Raw genomic sequence first — 19,836 nt, 5'->3', positions numbered from 1 at the left:
GGGGCATGTACCCAAGCTTGGCATGGGGAAATAAGCAGGGTTTGAGTCGTGGGGGGTCTGCAAAAAAACGTAAGCCGGTTCATTGACTAACAAGCCCACGTGTGTGAAAGACCAATCCCATCACACAGACACCGCCCCCCCCCCATGATTTTCAGGGGGCTGTCTCTTATGGGAGGGCTCAGCCCCCCTTAATCTGCACCCTGGAAAGAAGTGACGGGGGAGCCCCACCAGCGTTCAGAGGACAACGTGGGGCCGAGCGCGGGCACGGGGAGGCGGCGCGCTGCGCCTTGGCCGGGTCCGCGGGGCTCGGCGGCGGAGGGCGCTGCGCTGCGCCCCCGCCTGGTGCCGGCGCTGCCCCGCGGCGGGAGAGCGCGCGCCGGGCCGAGCCCGGCGGCCGGCAGAGGGCAGCAGGCGGGCCGCGCACGGGCGGGGGCGCAGGCCGGCCGCCGGCACCGGCCGGGGGGGGCTTGGGCGCTGCCCGGCCCGGCCCGCGGCCGCGGTGATGGCGAGGCCCCAGGGGCCATCCCGGGAGGGGGCAGGTCGGGCCCCGTCCCGCAGCCGCGGGCCCTCGGGCCCTCTGGCGGCGGGGCGGGCGCGCCGCTTGCTGCCGGCGGGCCCCCGTCGGGCCGGGGAGAAGCGGGAGCAGCGCCCCCGGCCCGGCCCGCTGCGGGAAGGGCCCGGGCTCCGGCGCGCGGCCGGGCTCGCCGAGCGGCCGCGGGCGAGGGCGGCTCCATCCCCGCCCGACGGGAGCGGGGCTGAGCCGGGTGCGGGCCGCCTCGGCCCCGCGGGACTTATGTAAATCGGGGTTTGCGTTCTCCCGTGCTAGGTAGGACGGACCTGCCCCCCTGCCTCTGCCCTCATGGCCAATAAGAAGAGCCCCGGCTTGACACCTGCCTATATACAGAGCACGGCAGCACATCTTCCGCGCGGCTCCTTGAGGGGGAGGAGAAAAAAAAGAAAAAAGAAAGAGAAAAGCCCAGGTCAGCCGCGGCGAGGGGGCGGGGGTGCTATAAACCCCCCAGGGCCATGACGTCCAGTAAGATCGAGATGCCCGGAGAGGTGAAGGCAGACCCCGCCGCTCTGATGGCATCTCTGCATCTGCTGCCGGCCCCCGCTCTCAACCTGGAGATCAAACACACCAAGGTAAGCGGCGTCGCCCGAAGGGCGGCCGGCGGAGGCGGCCGGTTGTGCCAGCCGCTGGGGCAGGCGGAAGCCCAGCGGACCGCGGCAGAGCCAGCGGGAGCGCCTCAACCTGCCTGTCCCGCCGCTGTCCTGCCTTCAGCGTCTTCTTTCCAGCGGGGCTCCTTTTTCACGGAGCGGCCCCGGCTTCCCCACTCCTTTTCGGTGGCTCCTGATAGAAAGCGGAGGAAGTTATTGTACGCGCCTGCACTTCTCAATCGGAAAATGAAAATGTTTTCTTTCTTGAATTTAGCCTCTGTACCCTTGGGACTTCTTTTACAATTCCTGGAGGACTCTTAATCCTACCAGATTGTTACGGCCCTGGAACAGGTCTCTGTTCACTTCCTTAATATTCAGATATACCCTTGAACTGACATTGTTAAAGGGTATATTTCTCTAACGGCCTTTAAGAAAGACAGTGCCGTGTTTTATTTTCATAAAGGCACTGCTAAGAATCATCCAGTTGGGTTTCTGTAAAATTGAACTCTTTCACAGGCTTTGGGGTTGGTCATTTTGCTTGCAAATGCAAATTCAGTTTTAACTTAATTTCTGTGTTTTGAATCTCTCCATCCTCAGTAGTGTTTTTTTTTTTTTTCCTTTCACTTCTGATGCATGGTATGAACAGATTAGATATGTAAGGTGTTATGTCTAATTACTGAGAAGCGTAATAAAACATATCGTAACTGGAAAAACAGATAACTTTTATCTATTGGAAATACAGCTTCAGGTGTTTTTGGGTTGATCAAAAACCCATCTTGACCACTCTAGTTTAAAGGGTTCCTCCAAATTATCATTTTCAAAATTTATTTCACCCCCCCGCTTTTTTTTTTTTTAACTAGTGCCAAAATTGTTTTCATCTCTATTTTGTTAGAATTATACCATGTCTTAGAAAAACGTCTGAGCAACTGCTTTAAACGTCTTTACATTTTAATGATACTTATAAAGTAAGATATGTATATATTTGCTTGCACAACATTTTCAGAAGGTAATTGCATGAAAACAAAAGAAGTGTGTGATATCATTTGGTATGACTTTGGAAGGGAACTTATATTTGGATAGATTTTGTTTCTTGGTGCTTGTGTTATCAAATATATTTTATTAAAGTTATTCAGTGGGAGCTCTTTTTTTAGTCAGTTTGTACAGTGAATGTGTGCAAGTATCTCAGTTTTATATAACTGGCAAATTGGTTTCAAGTCCTTTTAAAGCATAATGAGACTTGTAAAGGGCTACTTGCCCTCTTTGTTTAGATCATGTTATTTATGTTGAAAATAATTTTTAATAACTTAATGTAAAATTCCATAATCTGAGAAGTGGGTGAGATATAACAGATCTTAGACTGCTGGCAGAAGTAAGGGTGTTCATTTTTCAATACTGAAGCAACAAAAACAAGTTTCTACATTCTTGGATTAGAATATCAGGTTGTCCTGTAAGACCAAAGTTGAGTATTGGACAGGTATCTTGTATGTTATTTGGCATGTCTTCAGCGTCTTTTTTTTCTCTCCGTCTCTTTCTCCTCCCCGTCCTTTCTCTCTCTCTGCAGGAAAGACAAGTGATTTATAGATAATTGAAGCCTTCAGTTTGGAGTCCTGGCTTGGGCAGGACTTTTATCCAGGATCCACTTTCCTACCTTTTACAAAGAAAAACAATCAGAAATGAAATAATGGATTGAAACTTGATTCTTTCATTTGGGGGAGGAGTCACTTCATGTCTAAAATGACAGACAACTTCCATAAACAATAAATAATGCTAGACAAAAGCCCTTTACAGAAACCCCCCGTCAAAAACCCTCGTAAAATGAGCATTCCTAGCAGCCTCTCTTTCCTGCTCGTTAGATGATCCTTTTAAACACACACACAATGTGCAGAAGTCTTGAACTCTTTATTACCGCTGTCTCTGAATGTAAAATCTTAACCATTTGGGAATTATTCTTTACCTAAAATAAAGATAGGTATGATAATGTAAAAAAAAATAAGTAACTTGCAATTTTTTTCCAGAAAAAAATGTAGTTCCCCTGTATTTCATATTCTAATATTGAAAAAACAGTTTTAAAACTAAGAGCTGTTAAATTTCCAGGGAGCACTAAACAAGAATCATTGCAGATTTTAAAAATGTGTATCAAAATAAAGTAAAATGTGGTACTTGGGAATCTTTCAAAGTAAACAAATCTCTGTATTATTGTATTTTTTCTTAGGAAAGTATCACACTGTTGAAGACCATTGAGTGGCATTGCTAAGTAATAACACTGGCAGTGTGAGTCAAATTGTGCGCCTTTCCACTACTTATCCATCACATATTGTTTCTTAAAATTATTAAATGCCCCTCTTGCTAGGCATATTGAAATGAATCACCGGAAATTACAAGTTATATCACACACACCTTTGCTGCATATTCTGGGATGTGCACCCAATGCACTTTTCACTGGTTAGGAAAAAAATAGTGTTTGTGATAAATCTCTCAGTTCCATGAAGCAGACACGTAGTTTTTCATTTAATGTGTACTATAACTTACTCAGAGTTGCATCCTTGGAAGGCAATATAATATTCTTTTAAAAAAGAATACAAAACAAAAATTAGAAATATCTTTTTTTTTTTTTAATACTTAGATGTGGGCCCTGTGGGAAATGATGGATTTTAGCTGTAAATATTAGAAGATGTGGTGAGGAAAGCCGAGCAGCCTAATTCTGTTCATGCTTGAACAGAGTTCCTGTCCAAATTTAAACAGCCTTATAGGTTTAGGGTTAAATCTCCTCTGTAGGTGACACCCACTGGAACTGCTACTGCAGGAGATTTTCTTAATATTTCCATTGTAATTTATCTTGTTAAAAAATATTAGTTTTTCTTGGCCTTGCATAAAAGCTTTGTGATGGATCTTTCCCCTAGGGAGGGATATCTCCCCCTTTTACATGGAAGCTTAGTTATCCTACATGTCTGCTTTCCTACTTTTTTTGGCCTCGCTCTCATTCCCTTCCCTGAACTTTAGTCAATCCAGGGATTCATATCTAGGGAGGGTGCAGGTAAGAGGGGATATATACCCTTTTCCTGGTAACAAGCAATAAATCTGGTAGTGCTATCACAGTGCCAGGAGCTCCCTCAATATGGGATGTTCCAGAAACTTCAAATGTTGAGGTAAGCCACAGTGGTGAGATTCCACTGAGGACACATTGCAGTGTGCTAGACACAAAGCACTGGATCTGTGGCACTGATGGATCTTTTAAGATCTATTAAATCTTAGGGAATCTGTGTAGATCCCTGTGGAGTAACCTCCCCCACCAGGGTTCCATCTGTCTCTTTCTTTTACGTACTTGCATGTCACCCCTTTCCCTCCTGCCTACTAAGATGGGTTTAACAAATAGATCAAGGGTTTAAAACCCATGGGTTTAAAATAGACCCGGAATAATGTCATTGGGAACATCCAGACAAGTGGGAATTTGCATCCAGACAAGTGTGCTTTGCGAAGCCGCAAAGGCTTTTGAAGCACTGCAAAATGCACACAGTACACGTGAAAAGGTGCAGTGCAGAGCCAAAATTAAATACTGGGAAATCCCAGTATCTAAAAAAATGCTTTAAAAAAAAAAAGGGGGGTGGGGTGGCGCACATGGTTGTAGCATGTGCTGCCTGAAACTGGAAATTGACTGGCCAGAGCCATGCTCTAGCTGCCAGCCAGGCTCTGTGCACCTGGATCACTGCTGCTTCAGTCCTCAGACCCCTCAGGACCCCAGGTAAGGCTGCTGGGTCCAGCCCAGGTGTTGGCCTCAGCCTCCCCTACCCCACCCCACCCAGGGCAATCTGCTGCATGCCAGAGTGTACATGCAGGGTTGTTCCCCAGGGGACAAGTAGCAGTGGCACAACTATGTGTAATTGCTGTTTGTCCCCAGGGAAACACACATGTGCACTCCTGGGGACACACCCATTGGTATTATTCTCTTTGCAGAGCTCTCTTCCCTGAGGTCCCCACTCTGGGAGGAAAGGAGCCTCAGTAGGTGTTGGTCCTGCCCCTTACCACTGCACTAGGTAATCAAACTTGCTTTATAGAGTACTTTCATAGTGGTTGTAATACATCATAGTACTTCAAAGGAAACAGTGAAGTCTAGTGGCTGGGGCAGAGAAAAGCAAGGCATGACTGACTCCTGGCTGGCTCCCAACTCAGCTGCTGTTTTGAGTAATTCTGAGGAAACAACCTTCTCCTTTGCTTCCTCAATTTCCCACTGTGCATTGAGGAGAGTAGTCAAATTGGATTTTGTCCCTGAAGTTTAATTCCTGTTTATACAGCATATTTTTTGCTTAATTCTGAGCATGAGGCTGGATTACAGGGACAGGGTCTTTGATATCATCTGATACAAGGCACTATAGAAGGAGGACGTTGCAATATTATAAAAAAGCGAGCATGCAGTTGATATAAATAGGTTTTGGTATGGAAAGAATTTTACAGTATGTGAATGGACTAATAACTGTATTAAACTAAAACCATGTAAAAGAAAGTATCTCTTTTCCTACCTAGAGTGGGAAGACAGACCAGTTCCATTTCAATTAAATTAACCAAACTCTAATCTTAGCTCTACAGTAGAACAGTAACATTATGCACTCTGTAAAAGTGTTGGGCAAGCCATTTCTGGCAAAATAAAAAGTGAACAAACGGGGCACATGTCTACACGTGCAAATTCTGTGGGATGGGTTTAGTCTACAGTAAATTAGTCTCGAGTAAACCCACCCTGGCCAGGTGTCTACACATCCGGGCATGCAGGAGCAGATTTCCTGCTCCTGGCAGCAGTCTGCTCCTGCCCCCTCTGGCTCTGCACCACCCCCTGCAGCAGGCAGAGGGAGCTCTAGGCTCCTCCTGGGTCTTAGCCCAGGGAGTGACAGGGAGCATGGGACCAGAAGACAGCTGTTATCTAGCGAGGACTGGGAGATAGCTCCTTGGCCCCAGGAGTTGCCTACTGTTGGGGTGGGCTCCACCACCAGACCCTGGGTGAGGACAGTGTCCCCCTGCCCTAGGAACGGGGAGCTCTCAGCCCCAGCTCCCAGATCTGGGGCAGAGGACTTGGAAAGAACTGCAGGGGAAGAGCAAGTCCCAGCCCCTTGCCCCAGTCCACCCCCTGCCCCTCCCCTGCAGCTTTTTCCAAGCCCCATGCCATGATTGGGGGCTCCGGGCATGGGACTGGGACCTGTCCCTGACTGAAACAGTCCCCAGCCACCTCCAGGCTGCATGGGCAGACTTCCCTGTGCAGCCCAGGGCTGATTAAGAGCTGTCCGGGTCAGGGTTAGGTCCCAACCAGCTACAGGCTGAGCAGAGACCTCTCCCTGTGCAGGGAGCTCTCAGTCCCCACTCTGAAATTGTGGAGAAGTGACTGGGAACAGGCTGGGAGCTTGTTCCCAGAGCCAGTTCCATGATCCCAGAGCAAAAGCTGGGAGATTGTTATTTTCCTGCCTGGGCCCTGATGGCAGAACCTGTCCAGGGCAGGGAGCAATCTCCCACCTACTGCTGCCCGGCTGACCAGGAGCATATTTGCTCCTAGTTTGCTGTCTACATGTACCATACTGTGCAGTAATTACTCCCAAATAATATTGCTCCATGTATTTATTTACAGGTAGCAAATTAGCTTGCGATTAGTGACGTTTGCGGCGTAGTAAGCATGTGCTCGTGTAGACACACATTCTTACTGTGCAGTACACTACACTACTGCGCTGTTAAGCATCTCATGTAGTTGTGCCCAGTAAGTGTCTGCATATGTAGATGATGACGCTTACTGCACAGTAATTTCATCTAAGCTTGAGTAAAGCATCTCTTGTAGATGCACCCAGAATGATGTAGGCTCCCAGTGCAGCAAGGGTTTGGGTTTGAAATATTTATTATTAATGCTTTTGTTAATTTTTCTTGCCTTCTGAACTTTCTGCTATTGCCTAGAAGTGATAGTCTCAGATCACTATGAGAAATCTTTTTTCCTCAGTTTTTTTTTTTTTTTTTCCTGAGACTCCCAGAGCAAATTCTTGACCAAGGTTCAGGTTCAGGGCAGGGAAGCTGGTTTATTTAAAATAAATTACTTGAATCTTTTTCAGTTTTTGAACTGAAGCAGAAGGTTTTAAAACATTCAGAAGAGTGAAATATGTGTCATTCTTAGTTGCTTCTCTTTATGCTCATGACCATTACCAGCTGATAATTGACTGTAGGTGCACTGGTTGAAGTTGATCTCAGTAAGGCATTTGAACAGGAAGAGGTTGGTGGGTTAAGTAGGTAAGAGTTGACCAGATGTAAAATTGGCATAGGAGGAAGTTCAAAAATGGTTCTGTGGAGAGTGGGCATTTGGAATGCCTGGAATTCGTCCCTCTGGGGAATACAGGCTATAAAGAAGCTGTGCTGAAGTGCTCTGTAGTGCTTTCTGCACTATTACAGCTGGGATATTAGAGTCTGTACTAGCAAAGTGACAGTTGGGTTCAATGCCCAGTGGATCCACTAGCTCAGTGGATGTCCTGACTAGTACTGCAGTCCATGTGGCAGTGGGGTGGCTAGTTTGCCACTTTTCAGTTAGTTTATTGGCATGAAGGATTCCTTCTCTCTGTCAGCCTCTCTGGTTGCTTTATGTCTGAGGGATTGGGAGTTCTGATATTGAGATCCAGCCTTTAGCCTTCATCTATCCTAGTTACATTTGTATTAGTATAAATAGATTAACTTGGAAATTCTTATAGAATTGCTATATTGGAAATGCCCAGGAGAGTAACTGGTACAGCCATAATCCCTCACTGGGCACATCTACACATGCATTAATGCGCTTTTCCTAATGTACTTTAAACTTAGTACCTGCAATATGAGGTACTAAATAAATGAGCATTAGGCTGCACTAATGTGCAGTAGCACAAGTGCATACTTTTTAGGTGATGCTTAATGTGCAGTAGAATAGGCTACTGCACATTAAAGCACATGTGTAGATGCTCCTACTATGACCAGGACTAGATGTTTCACAGGAAGTTGCAAAACCCTTAATACATCTAACTACACCATATTATATTGTGGTCTATGGGGAGAATTTGTTATTTTTTTCATATGAACATTTTGGCCATTCTTAGCATCTTAGATTGAAAAAGCCTGTTAAGTTCGTTATCTATAGAACTCGCCAGGAAATACAAAGATTTTCAAGATTTCAACATTTTTCTCATTTTTCCTCAGAAGAATTTTATTTATTTTATTTTGGGGGGGAAGGGATGAGAAAAGGAAAAAACTTCATCCCCACATAGTCAATAGCTTAGTGATAAGGGCAGTCACTTGAACACGCCTCTCTCCTTTCCCACTTGAGTGTCCTATAAGAAATTTCAGTTTGGATGGAGCAACATTTTCTGACAAAAGACCATTTAGTCAGAAAATTCTTAATCAGCTGTAGTCAGTGAGCCCATTTCCCTGGAAGTGCTGTTGTTCTTTGTAGCCCTGTATTGGCTCTGATGGAAGTTACCAACTACAGTAAACTGCAGTGTTTGTTCATGGCAAGTATGTACAATAGAACTTTCATATTTTTCTCTGTTCATTTTTTTTGTGCTGCATGTTAACAGATATCTTTGAGCTGTTTACGTAAGCTCCAATTAATTCAGAGCCCATCAGTGTGTATGAGTAATCTGAATTCCTCTTTCCAATATACATTCCTTTGGACTAACCTATGATGAATTTCATCTGCTCTCATGTTCTCTAAATAACAAGTTAGCTTAGTTTCTGATGGAATTTTTCGCAATCTCTTTTAAGTCCATTGGCTACTTTGAATATTTTTATGCAAGCTCTGCACCTTGCTTTAAATGACCTGAAAAAGCAGGTGAACAAAGATATCGATTGCCACTAGTGACAGTAATGATCTGGGGAACTTTGCTATTAACCTCCAGGGAGAACTGTCCATTTATTCCCATTCTTTGGCTCTTATCTCTTAACCAGTTTTTAATCCATGACAGTACTTTATCTTTTACCACATGGTTACTAATTTTTCTTAATAGCCCCTTGTGAAAGACTTTATCATCAAAAGCTATTTTAAAGTCCAAATAAATTATGTCCACTGATCCCTATCTACCCATCATTTCATTAATTCTTTTTAAAGAACTCAAACAGATTACAGAGAAATAGTGGCAGAAACTGTGTCCATTTGTCCATATCATAATTTTTTAGCTAAATTCTTAATAAAGTAGCACTAGTTCCATATAGTTTTTCTCAGCTATATTTTCTGGTACTGAAATGTGATGATTTGTAATATAATTTCTCAAATAGATTCATCAATAGTTTTGAAAGCACTGTTTTTTCATATTTTTATTAGCTTTTTGGTAAGGCTACTGCTGTCTCCCTGAAACAAACCAAAAATAAGAGCACAGATGCAGAGACAAAGATTCATAACTTAGAAAAATAGGTCAATGTGACAAAAGTCAGTATTAGAAATCAACATATACATATCAAAATTCAGCCTGGCTGAAAGAGGTTCATTGTGTGAGCCACATAGTGTATTTATATAAAGCCAACACTATAATGGGGCTATGTAAACACCAGATGTTTTTCTTTATTATTATCATCAAAGAACTTCAGTCTCTTTAGCAAGTCACAACTCCTGTGCACTTGAATGTGATTTACACGTAAATTCCCCTCTTCTAGCCCCCTTAGAGAGGAATCCTCACTAAAGTGGTGGGGTACCTAGGAACACGCACAAACAAGCAGCTAGATCAGGGGCTCTTAACCTGGGGTCCACGGACCCTCAAGGGGTCTGTGGATAGATTTCAGGGGGTCCATGAACTTGGATGGGAAGAAAATTGCATCTTTATATTCACTAACCTCTAACTGAAATTTAGCATTTCCTTCAATTATGAATGTAGGCAACAAACCACAGTAGTATTAGCAGTACCTGTGACTTTGTCACCAATAGAAATTGCAGATATTTTCATATCACATTACAGTTGTTGCAGATATCTAGAAATATAGTATACGCTCATCACTACTTCGAATTTACGGTAGTTATTAGACCCGCTGCTAGATCACACGTGATTGCAGTCTTCCTGTCTGAGAAGGGGTCCATAGGCTTCACCAGACTTCCAAACGGATCCATGGCACAAAAAAGGTTAAGAACTCCTGAGCTAGATGGATATTTATAGATGGTTAAACATGACTAGTTGATGATGCAATTTAAAAATAGTCATTCACTTATTAAAGCTTGTGTTTTAATTATGTATGGCAACTTGTGTTACCAGACACAAGTAGTCCCCTGTTTGAGAATCTGCCAAAAAGTGTAACAGCGCTGGCTAATATCTTCTGGTGAGTAATTTACAGTGAAGCCAAGCTTTTTGCAGGCAAGCCACAAATTAGCCCACACCCTCCTCAAGTGCCACTCTCATTCCGAGTCCCGGCCCAACTGGCAACTCTGCTTTCTGTTCCATGACCTGTGCTCCCTACCTGCTCTGCTGCCGTGCTTTCTGCTTACTGCCCTGTGTTCCCTGTCCAATCTGTTGCTGTTTTCTGCTGCCTGCCCTATCTGCCACTGTCCTGCCCATTCCCCCCCAGTCTGCCACATGCCATGCACAAAAGCTATGCCACTCATTGTCCACCCCTATTCTGTTACATTTAATGATGACCTACACCAGGGGTTTAATGATGACCTACACCTGTGGTGCTGCCCCTTTTTGTGTGATGGACCACCCCTGTGCACAGTGCCAGGGATGTGCACTGCCCCCAGTGTTCACTGGGGCTGGGATGTGCTGCCTACAGTGCTTGCTGGGGCCAGCATCCCAGGCAGGGATATGTGTGTGCAGGGAGGGGAAGGGATGGCAGTCCATGGACATGATCTGGTCCATGGACTGGCCTTGCACCACTTACCCAACCCACAGGGCTAGATGAGTTTGACACCCCTGATCTGCACTATTATGTAAATTTGGGCTGTTGCCCAGTCTCTGAATCAGCCAGGCCAGGCCCATCCCCTGCCCACTCTCCCAGCCTGGCAATGTCTGCCCCGCCCACCCCAGCTCCCCCACTTCTTAAAATAAAGCCATGACTCAGCGGGGGGCTGCTCCCCAGTGCCCCACGCTGCATGGGGGGCTCTGCATGGGCCCCCCAACCTCCTCTTGCTCCCCTAGCTCCCCACAGGTGCCTCGCCCAGGCCAGCTGCGGCCATTTAAGAAAAAACTAACAAGCCCCACCCTGGACTCACCACTCCTGCCAGTGGGGGGTGATCCCCACTGCTCCCCAATGCCCCGTGCCACATGGGGGGCTGTGCACAAGTCCCTGAAGCCCCCAGGCCACTGCAGGAGCAGTGTCTCAGGGCTTTCCTTGTTTTTTTTCTTAAAGGGCCAGACCTGGCTCAGGCAGGACACCTGTGGAGGGGCTGGGGGAGTGAGGGGGGGGCGGTCAGGCGGCTCATGCAGAGCACCCCACGCAGTGTGGGGCAATGGGGGATAGTGGGGATTGCCCCCACCCCACCTGGCAGCACCTGGTGAACACCGGGGTTTTTTTTTTTAACTTTTAAAAGTAATGCATCACAGCACCAACAGTGCTAATATGCTACTGTGCAGTATTAGGCTACTGTGCAGTAGCATCACTTAAATGACATTTGCCAGTGCTACTGTGTAGTAACTCCAGTTACTTATTTAGTGTATTTATTTAGTACTTGATTATATTGACTTGACCCCAAGTGAAAATAATTTAAGGATAGTCAACTCAAGCATCCCAGCCATTCCATTTTCAGGTGAAAATAGAAGGATACATTTTGCAAACTTTTCAGGTGAGTGATCTAATTCCACAGTTAAATAATCAAATTGCACTAATGCTTTCTAGAGGAGACAGAGGCCTGGAGAATTAGAAGTGAAATGCATCTCTGAATGAAATAATTGTCTCCTCTTGGCCAAATTCTAATGAAAAGAGCAGTCTGGGTCTGGGGCACTGTTCTGCTGTTGTCTCCCAGATCCTCATCTTAGCCACAGCCAGTGATTAAACCTTAGTTGTAAATTTGGGTTATGAAAACTTCCAAACATACATACTCATAAATGACTGAAATGAGTGCACTTTCTAAGTAAAACGCATCAGTTATCTAACAGCATAATAATGTTGCAACAGAAACTAAAACATTTAAGCTTTATTTGAATGTGGAGAGGATTTTAGGAAAGCAGAAGGTAATTGCTCAGAGGCTAACACTTCCCTTTCATGAACAGTGTAGCAGAATCATAAATGACCACATCTGGATGTGATCTCAGGTCTACATTTCATCTGAAATATGGATCCTCCAGCAGCACTTTGCTCTAGCACCATGCTGTGCCATTGTGTCAGTACAGCATTGGTTCAGTGGAAAGTATGGCACTTACTAAATCATCAACACCAGTGCTAACAGTGTCCTAGGATTTCCTTGGAGGTTTAGCTGCAGTTACTGACCATGCCTCAACCTGTTTAGTTTGTGTAATCTGATGAGAAATGTGGTGTATTTGCATTTAGGTCTTCATCTAGGATCTCAGAATCTCTTTTGCAACATGCACGGAACTGAGGCACCCTTTTCTTTGATAGGGCTGCTGGTCAAGTAGAATAGTAAAGATGAGTCCCTAGAAGATGAATATTTTCTCCATCTTCACTGGGATAAGCTGTTGACTTCACTCTTCCTACATCACTCCCAACTCTTATCCTCAAATCTGGATAAGAAATTATCCAGTGGCTCCTTGTGTGCACATTCAGGTTTAGGTGCCAGCTTATGACACATACAGTTTGTTGCTACTTCTTTAAAAACACAGCCTTAGGTTGTCTGTAGGCTCCTTGGTGGCCCCCTGCAAATCAAGAGAACCAGGAGCCCACAGATTCTCCCAAAGTTTTTGTTTCAGCTCTTGCTCTGTGTCTTGTTTTCCATCCTTTCTATTCTCTTTTCAAATACTTAATAGCAATCTCTGACATTTCAATGTTATACTTTGCTGACTCATTTTATTTTCTCCATTAGCATCACTGGGGCTGGAACCCTTGTTTCATAAAGGGTATTATTTAGGCTGCATAAAGTCTTGGATCCTTTTGCTTAATAGTTCCATTTATTTTCTTGCCTCTTTGCTTCCGTTTTTGTCCATGGGAATGCAGATTTTCTGTGAATTTTACACATTCTTCAGCCTCCATGCTGATTCTATGGATTTTAATTTCCTAACTTCAAACAGGGAGTTTCTAAGTTACTTCCTCTTTAAAAAAAACTTCCCCTTCTTGAAGTTTAATATCCCATAGAGTAGTGCTTCTTCATGTGTTCCTCTCCTTCAATGACATTGAAATTATGGTAACTGGTACTCTGATTCACAATTGCTTCTTGAATCAAATCCTGTTAGACCAGGACTAAGTCAAGCACTGTGCAGAATATCAAGAATTTTATTTTCTTCAGACTCTGGCACAATGTAACATTCAGTTGGGTAACAGACAGCTACTGTTGCTCTAGTCTTTATCATCTCTCCATTCTTTTTTAATTTCAGTTTTACCTTCACCTTCATTGCTGTCATCAAAAAGTCAGCACAATATTGCAGCTGTTGTATTTGTATCCACTTCAAGAGAAAACTGTACTCTCTAACCAGTCATTTTTGTTCAATAGATACCCTGAAATCTTTTCTGTACGGTGCTGCTTTTGTCCTCATGTAATTTATAGCTAGAGATTGTGGTATGCTACTGAACATTCTCTTCCCCCTACCCCCATTATAAAAAAATGCCTACTTTTTCTCTCAGTGAGGCAGTCCAGATCACCCATTTCTGCTCTTACACGTCTTGCAAGCACCTGTTGCTTGTATTTATAGATGATTGGATGAAAACTACAACTTAACTGAAAACAACTCATAAAGCCTCTTTAACTATCTTACTAAAGTACTTTCCATGATGTGACACCTAATTCTCATTTACAGCCTTAAATGTAAATTATACTTACAACCATTTTAATGCCCCCCCCCACACACACACACTGCCCAAGTAATGTCAAGGAATATTAATATAATCAGGTACATAGACTTTAAAACATTCATTTTATTTTGAATTTGAAATCCAGAGTTTGTTCTGATAGTTCTTTCTGCCCAGATTTAGAAGTACCATCCTGGATTTATAGGAACTCTACGCTCAGCTCGCTGAAACCAACAGTTCAGCCTAACATACAACATTTCTCTTTTGTCTTAGTATCCTTGAAAAGGTTTGATGTTAACATTGAAATGGGCCTCTTTCCATGTCAGTCCAAGTAAAAAGGCAAGGTTAGTCCAATTGTTCTCTGTCCTTTAGGCTGGAAAGCATAGTTCAGCGTTCCTGTAGTAGGACACTCCATTCCAGAGTGTCTTGAAACCCCTGGGGAGCATTTATGAGTACTTAGTCCAGCCAAAGGCCTGATCCAAAGCCCAGTAAACCAAATGGGATCCTCCCATTGATTCTAGAGGGGTTTGAATCAGGCCTAAAACGGCACTAAAGGAACTCCAAAGCAGCCTATCCACAGACAGGAGTCTTCTTGTGTGTACAACTGTTTTTTATTTTAATTACAACTTCTGTAAATTAAAAGTACCTGATCCAGCTGTTTTTCTTTCTACATGCCTTGGACACTGAAGCTATATAACACACTGTCTTGGGCAGATCTTGTTAGGCTGTCATCCTTTTCCTCTTCCATGATGCTTTCTTGGTCCTTCCTTACCTTAATGCCTTATCCATCAACTAAGTATTTGATTCAGAGCCTACTGAAGTCAGTGGGACTCTCTGTAGACTTCAGTGGCCTAGAGCAGGCCCTGACCCCCAATCTGAAGTTTGGGGGAAGCAGCCCAAATTGCTGTCCAAGGCTCCAGAAGTAACATATGAATGTTGTGCTCACTCTGATCCTGTCCTGTGGGTTTGAGACCTTTTATAGTAACTTCAAAACCACCATTTATAATGTTTTAAAAACAGCATTTTTATCTACAGTCACAACTGTAATTAGTAATGCTCAGTGGCATGTCTACATGTCCATTAAACCACCATTGCTATGGCGCATTAAGTTTAGTACCTTTAATATGAGATACTACGTAAATGCTCAGTAACTGGTGCTAATGCACAGTAGCAATGGCACACTGTTTTTTGTGATGTTTAGTTTGCAGTAAACTAATTCTATTGCGCATTAGTGCATGAGCATGTTTTTTGCTGTGACGCTAATGCACACTAGAATTAGTCTACTGCACATTAAGCGTGTCATATAGACACACCCAAAACGTTCCACTGAAGGACTAAAGCTTTTAATAAATACTAATCAAGTTAGTCTCTGTGTTAGATCTCAATTTCCCCATCTGTAAAACACACCTGAGAGTGGTCAACAGTAAGTAACCCAAGGATATACAAGAAGTCCATGTCAGGGTTAGAGTTTGAGCCCAAATTTCCTGGCTCCTCTGTTGTAATAACTATGTAATCGGCTTGTGCAAAGTGCCTGGTATTCGCTTTGGATTTGGGTTCGGCCAATTTGGGGGACTGATTTGATCGGTGATTCGAATCACTGTCCTGAATTGATCTGGTCGTATCTGATTTGGAGTCAGCCAGATCTCTGAATCACACAGGCCCCATCCCTGCCCGTGCCAGCTCCCGACTCTTTGGAAAAAAAAAAAAAAGCCCCCACTCACAGGCTGCTGCCAGGTTGGCGGGGGGGCGATCCCCACTGCCCTGCACCACACAGGGGGCTCTGTCATAAGCCCCCCAACCCCCACCTGCTCTCCCAGCTCCCACATGGCTGCCCCACCAGCCCCAGCTCCCAGCCCTTTAAAAAAAAAAAAGCTCCAACTTACCAGCTCCTGCCCAGCGGGGGGCAATTGCTGCCCTGTGCTGCATGGTGGGGTTCCCCCATGAGCCCACAGAAGCCCCAAGGCTGCTGCAGGAGCTGATGAGTCCCAGGTTTTTTTGTTTTTGTTTTTAAGGGGCTGGGACCTGGGGTGGGCAGGGCAGCCATGCATGGGGCTGGAAGAGTGGGAGAGGGTCGGGGGCTTGTGGCAGAGACCCCCATGTGGTGTGGGTCAGTGGGGGCAGCGGGGATCACCCTTCTGCCTGGCAGCACCCGGGGACTAGGGACTTTTTTTTAAACACAGCAGACCTGGGGAAGGCAGGTTAGCTATGTGGGGGGTTGGAAGAGCAGGTGAGAGTCAGGGGGCACTCAGGGGGGCTGGAGGAGCAGGCAGGGGATGGGACCTGGTAGGGGTCCCCGCCATGGTCTCCTCTCCCCTCCTCCAGCCCTCCTCCCCACGCCCTAATTACCAGCATGGAGTCCAGGTCCAGCTCCCTGTGGTAGCCAGTGGGGACTTCCTGAATTGCTGAAGCTCTCCAAATCTTTTCCAAATCGAGTTGGAGAGCTTCAAATTGATTTGGACCTTTTAATTGGTCTCCTGATTCAATTTGGATTCAGAGATTTGGCCACCAAATTGGGCCGAATCTCCTGTGAATCGAATCAGCACCCAAAATTTTGCACAGCCCTACTATGTAATAGCATATGTTTGCTATGTCTTTGTACAGAGAAGAGATATTATTTAAGAAGACAATCAGTAAGTTCCCTTCATTGTTGCAGAGTTACACAAGTATCAAAGGGGCCATGATAAGACAGGGGAACTGTTAGAGTTGTACCTCATTTTTCAGGTTGAGAATAAGGGAATTTTGGAATTGGGCTGTGCTCAAAAATGGTGGAGGGAAAGCAAGACATGGGTGACGAAGGCACTGCAAAAATAATTAGGAAAAGTTTAAAAAGGTGGAGTAGAGAAAGCTGCATTTTCCCTCTCCCCAAAAAACTAGAATGATTAAGTTCACTGCACCCCATTCAGGGACAGGCATTACTGGTGGAGTGGCTTGACCATGTAAGGGAAAGGCAAATAATCAGTTACAGCCAATTTAAGGGCTTTGAAACAGCCTGATTTACAGTAATTAAACATATTAATATAGACATGTGTCTTTAATCTTAGAGTTCGGTTAACCATATAATCAAAACCATCACTAACTGTTTTAGAAGTACAATACCTAGTGTTTTCTGGTTTGTAATTTTAAAGCTGATACATTCTGATAAAACCCCACTGAGGTGTAAAGGTTTAAAGCTGCCCTCACTGACTTGACTGCCTGCCCTTTCCTGGAGTGAATCTTCTCCCCATGGGGGCAAAGGTTGTTTAGTTTGCAGTGCTCTTATACCAGGGAGGCTGAACTCAGACATAAAGATCTAGTGGTAGTATACGTCAATTCTCTAAATATTATAAGATGCCAAGAGTTATTTTTGGTAACAGCATACTAAAAACAAAGTAGTTCTGCTGAACATAATTGTTCTTTAACAACTACAATTAACATGTCACCTCTCCACAACACTGGGGAAACAAGTAGAATTTTGCAGAATAAGATTCTTTGACATCAGTGGCTGCATCCAGACAAACATGGATATGCAGTACATGGCACCCGGCACCACACACCACATATGAAGGTATTCCCCATGCTGTTACCTTGCAGCTTTGGGGAGGGTGGGAGGAGGGGGGTTGACCCCAGGAAATCCTGGGGTCAAGAAAACCTATGCCAAAAAAAAGTGATGCAGCGCATGTGGTGGCAGTACATGCCACCCAAGACTGGCTGGCTGGAGCTACACTCCAGCTGTCAGCCCAGCTTCCCGCCACAGCTGCAGTTCTGGAAGGACCCCAGGGAAGGCTGCTGGGGCCTGCATAGTTGCTGGCCCCAACCTCCCCTACCCCAGCTGGGGTAACCTGCTGCATGCCAGAGGATGCATGGGTGTTCCCCAAGGACAAGAAGCAGCAGTACAAGGTGTGCTGCTGCTACTTGTCTTCAGGGAAACAAATGTCCATACTCATATGACTGTGCCCAGTGAGTGCAGAGTCAGCCCCAAGCATTTTCTGTTAGCAGTGACTGGGCGTGCTATAGTAAGGGCACAATTTAGTCAGTAGTTTTATAGCAGCCATAAAAGCTAGGGACAGAAATTATACACAAATCCGGTATAAGTGATCAGAAACCAGTTCAAATCTGTAACATAACAGAAGTTCAGTGCACATAAACCGCTTTCAAAATGGTAAAACTAGTTTAAGATAAACCTGAATGAATGTAGTATCAGACTCAACTGATTTAGGTTAAACCTGTTTATTGAACTTCTGTCCCAAATCCCCTCCAGATTCAAGCTGTCTGCTCCAGCCAAGCAGGGAGGCAGGCTGTAATGCTCACCCCACCCCCCAGCTTTTGGCCTGGGCCACTGCAGGCATTTCTGGAATCAAAAGCAATGTTTGTTCACTTGCTAATAGGTTTGATCTACACAACTTAGATTAACCTGCAAAGATTGAATAGATTCAGCCTTGGGCTTTTTGACTGTCTATATTTAGCCAAAGAGAAGAAATTGCAGCAAGAGCCCAAAGCATCATTAAAGCTACATTGAGATTTGATATAAACCACACATGAACAAATCTTAAAATAATTTTTAAAAGGTGAAGTCTCTGTATACACACCATTCCCATTACATGTATTGAGATATTAGCATGTGGTAGAACTGCAAAGTCATTATGTGTATATATAGATATGTGTATGCTAATTATATACATATGTATATGTATGTATTATCCACACACATACACATATACAAAAAGGCTCACATCTGCTTTTTGCTCCTTAGTACTTCTTTATGTTGCATACAATACTGAGTCCACCACTGGGTTGCTGCTGTTGTCATTCATTGGTGATATCTGGCTCTGAAAATTCTTCATCTGCTGGAGGATCTAAATAATGAGATTACATGAAGCCACACTCTGCAGTATTGCCCTCCTCATTGTTTTTCTGTTAGTGTCAGAGTTCTTTCTGTTGATAAGATGTGGAGAAGACAATCAGCAGTTCAGATTGTTGGTCCTTGATCACAGAAGCCTTCTGAAGACCTTGATTGAGACCTTTAACAGAGAAAGAGAGAGGGAAAATATTTCAGATTAAAAGAACCTCCAAGGCCACAGGTGGAAGGCATTCAGCAATTGGCACAGCATAGTTCAGCATCTTCCCTCATCCTATTAGTTGACTGAGGTTGTATGCAGGTATTGGTAGAACCTCAGCCATTTTAAATTAGTAGAGCTCCATCTGGCCTTCAATATCTTTTAGATAAAGCCATAATAGATTGTCTTGCTTCTTTTTTTAATCTACTCATTTTGAAGCAAGGCTGTCAGAATTTTATGAAAACTTGATTCTCCTTTCTGGCTACTCATTTAGCAAGACTAATTTTTTTTAGATTTTGGAGTCTTCTTCCTGAAAGCAACCATGCAGGCACTTCCCCTCCTCATGTCTCCCTCCTCCCTTCACACACACATGTATGCACATTCTAGGACAAGTCCTTGATGACTTATTTCCTGGTCAGAAGCCTTTACCTGTTTTCACAAAGTGGTTCTCTGAGACTGAGAACCTTTGTAGTCAGCTCTTCCAGCTGTTTGCCTAAATGGTCTTTAGGGAGACTAAAAGCAGTGAACCTGGAATAACAACATTTGACTTCAGCTAGGTCCCTTGAGAATGTCATTATTACTTAATGGATTGAATTGGTGACATATCCTATACCAGATAACAGCTCAGGGTTGCATTAAATTAACCTTAACAAATGGGTATTTATTAGTATACTCTTTAAAGAAGGTTAGGTATTGGGCTACATGTGTTAGCTGTAATTAATATGGCTCTTCATGCCTTTACATGCTGATAAGTATTTGGACTGTCTGGGTGAAAAATTTCTCAGATTAA

General features: G+C 44.3%; 1 protein-coding gene across 1 annotated transcript in view; it reads left to right on the top strand.

Moving 5' to 3' along the window:
• The first annotated feature begins 526 nt into the window (after positions 1-526).
• The window catches only part of ALDH1A2 (aldehyde dehydrogenase 1 family member A2), a 76,992-nt gene continuing 57,682 nt past the window's right edge, over positions 527-19,836 (top strand). Inside the window, exon 1 of the mRNA XM_090028756.1 lies at positions 527-1,143. Within this exon, the coding sequence (XP_089884882.1) occupies positions 1,027-1,143 (117 nt within the window). The 5' untranslated portion in view covers positions 527-1,026. The remainder of the gene's footprint in view (positions 1,144-19,836) is intronic.

This window comes from Crocodylus siamensis, chromosome 15, assembly GCF_052110815.1.
Source record: "Crocodylus siamensis isolate JL-2025a chromosome 15, ASM5211081v1, whole genome shotgun sequence".
Lineage (NCBI taxonomy): Eukaryota > Metazoa > Chordata > Crocodylia > Crocodylidae > Crocodylus > Crocodylus siamensis.
The sequence above is the reverse complement of the archived record's forward strand: the minus strand, read 5'-3'. Positions and strand labels throughout refer to the sequence as shown.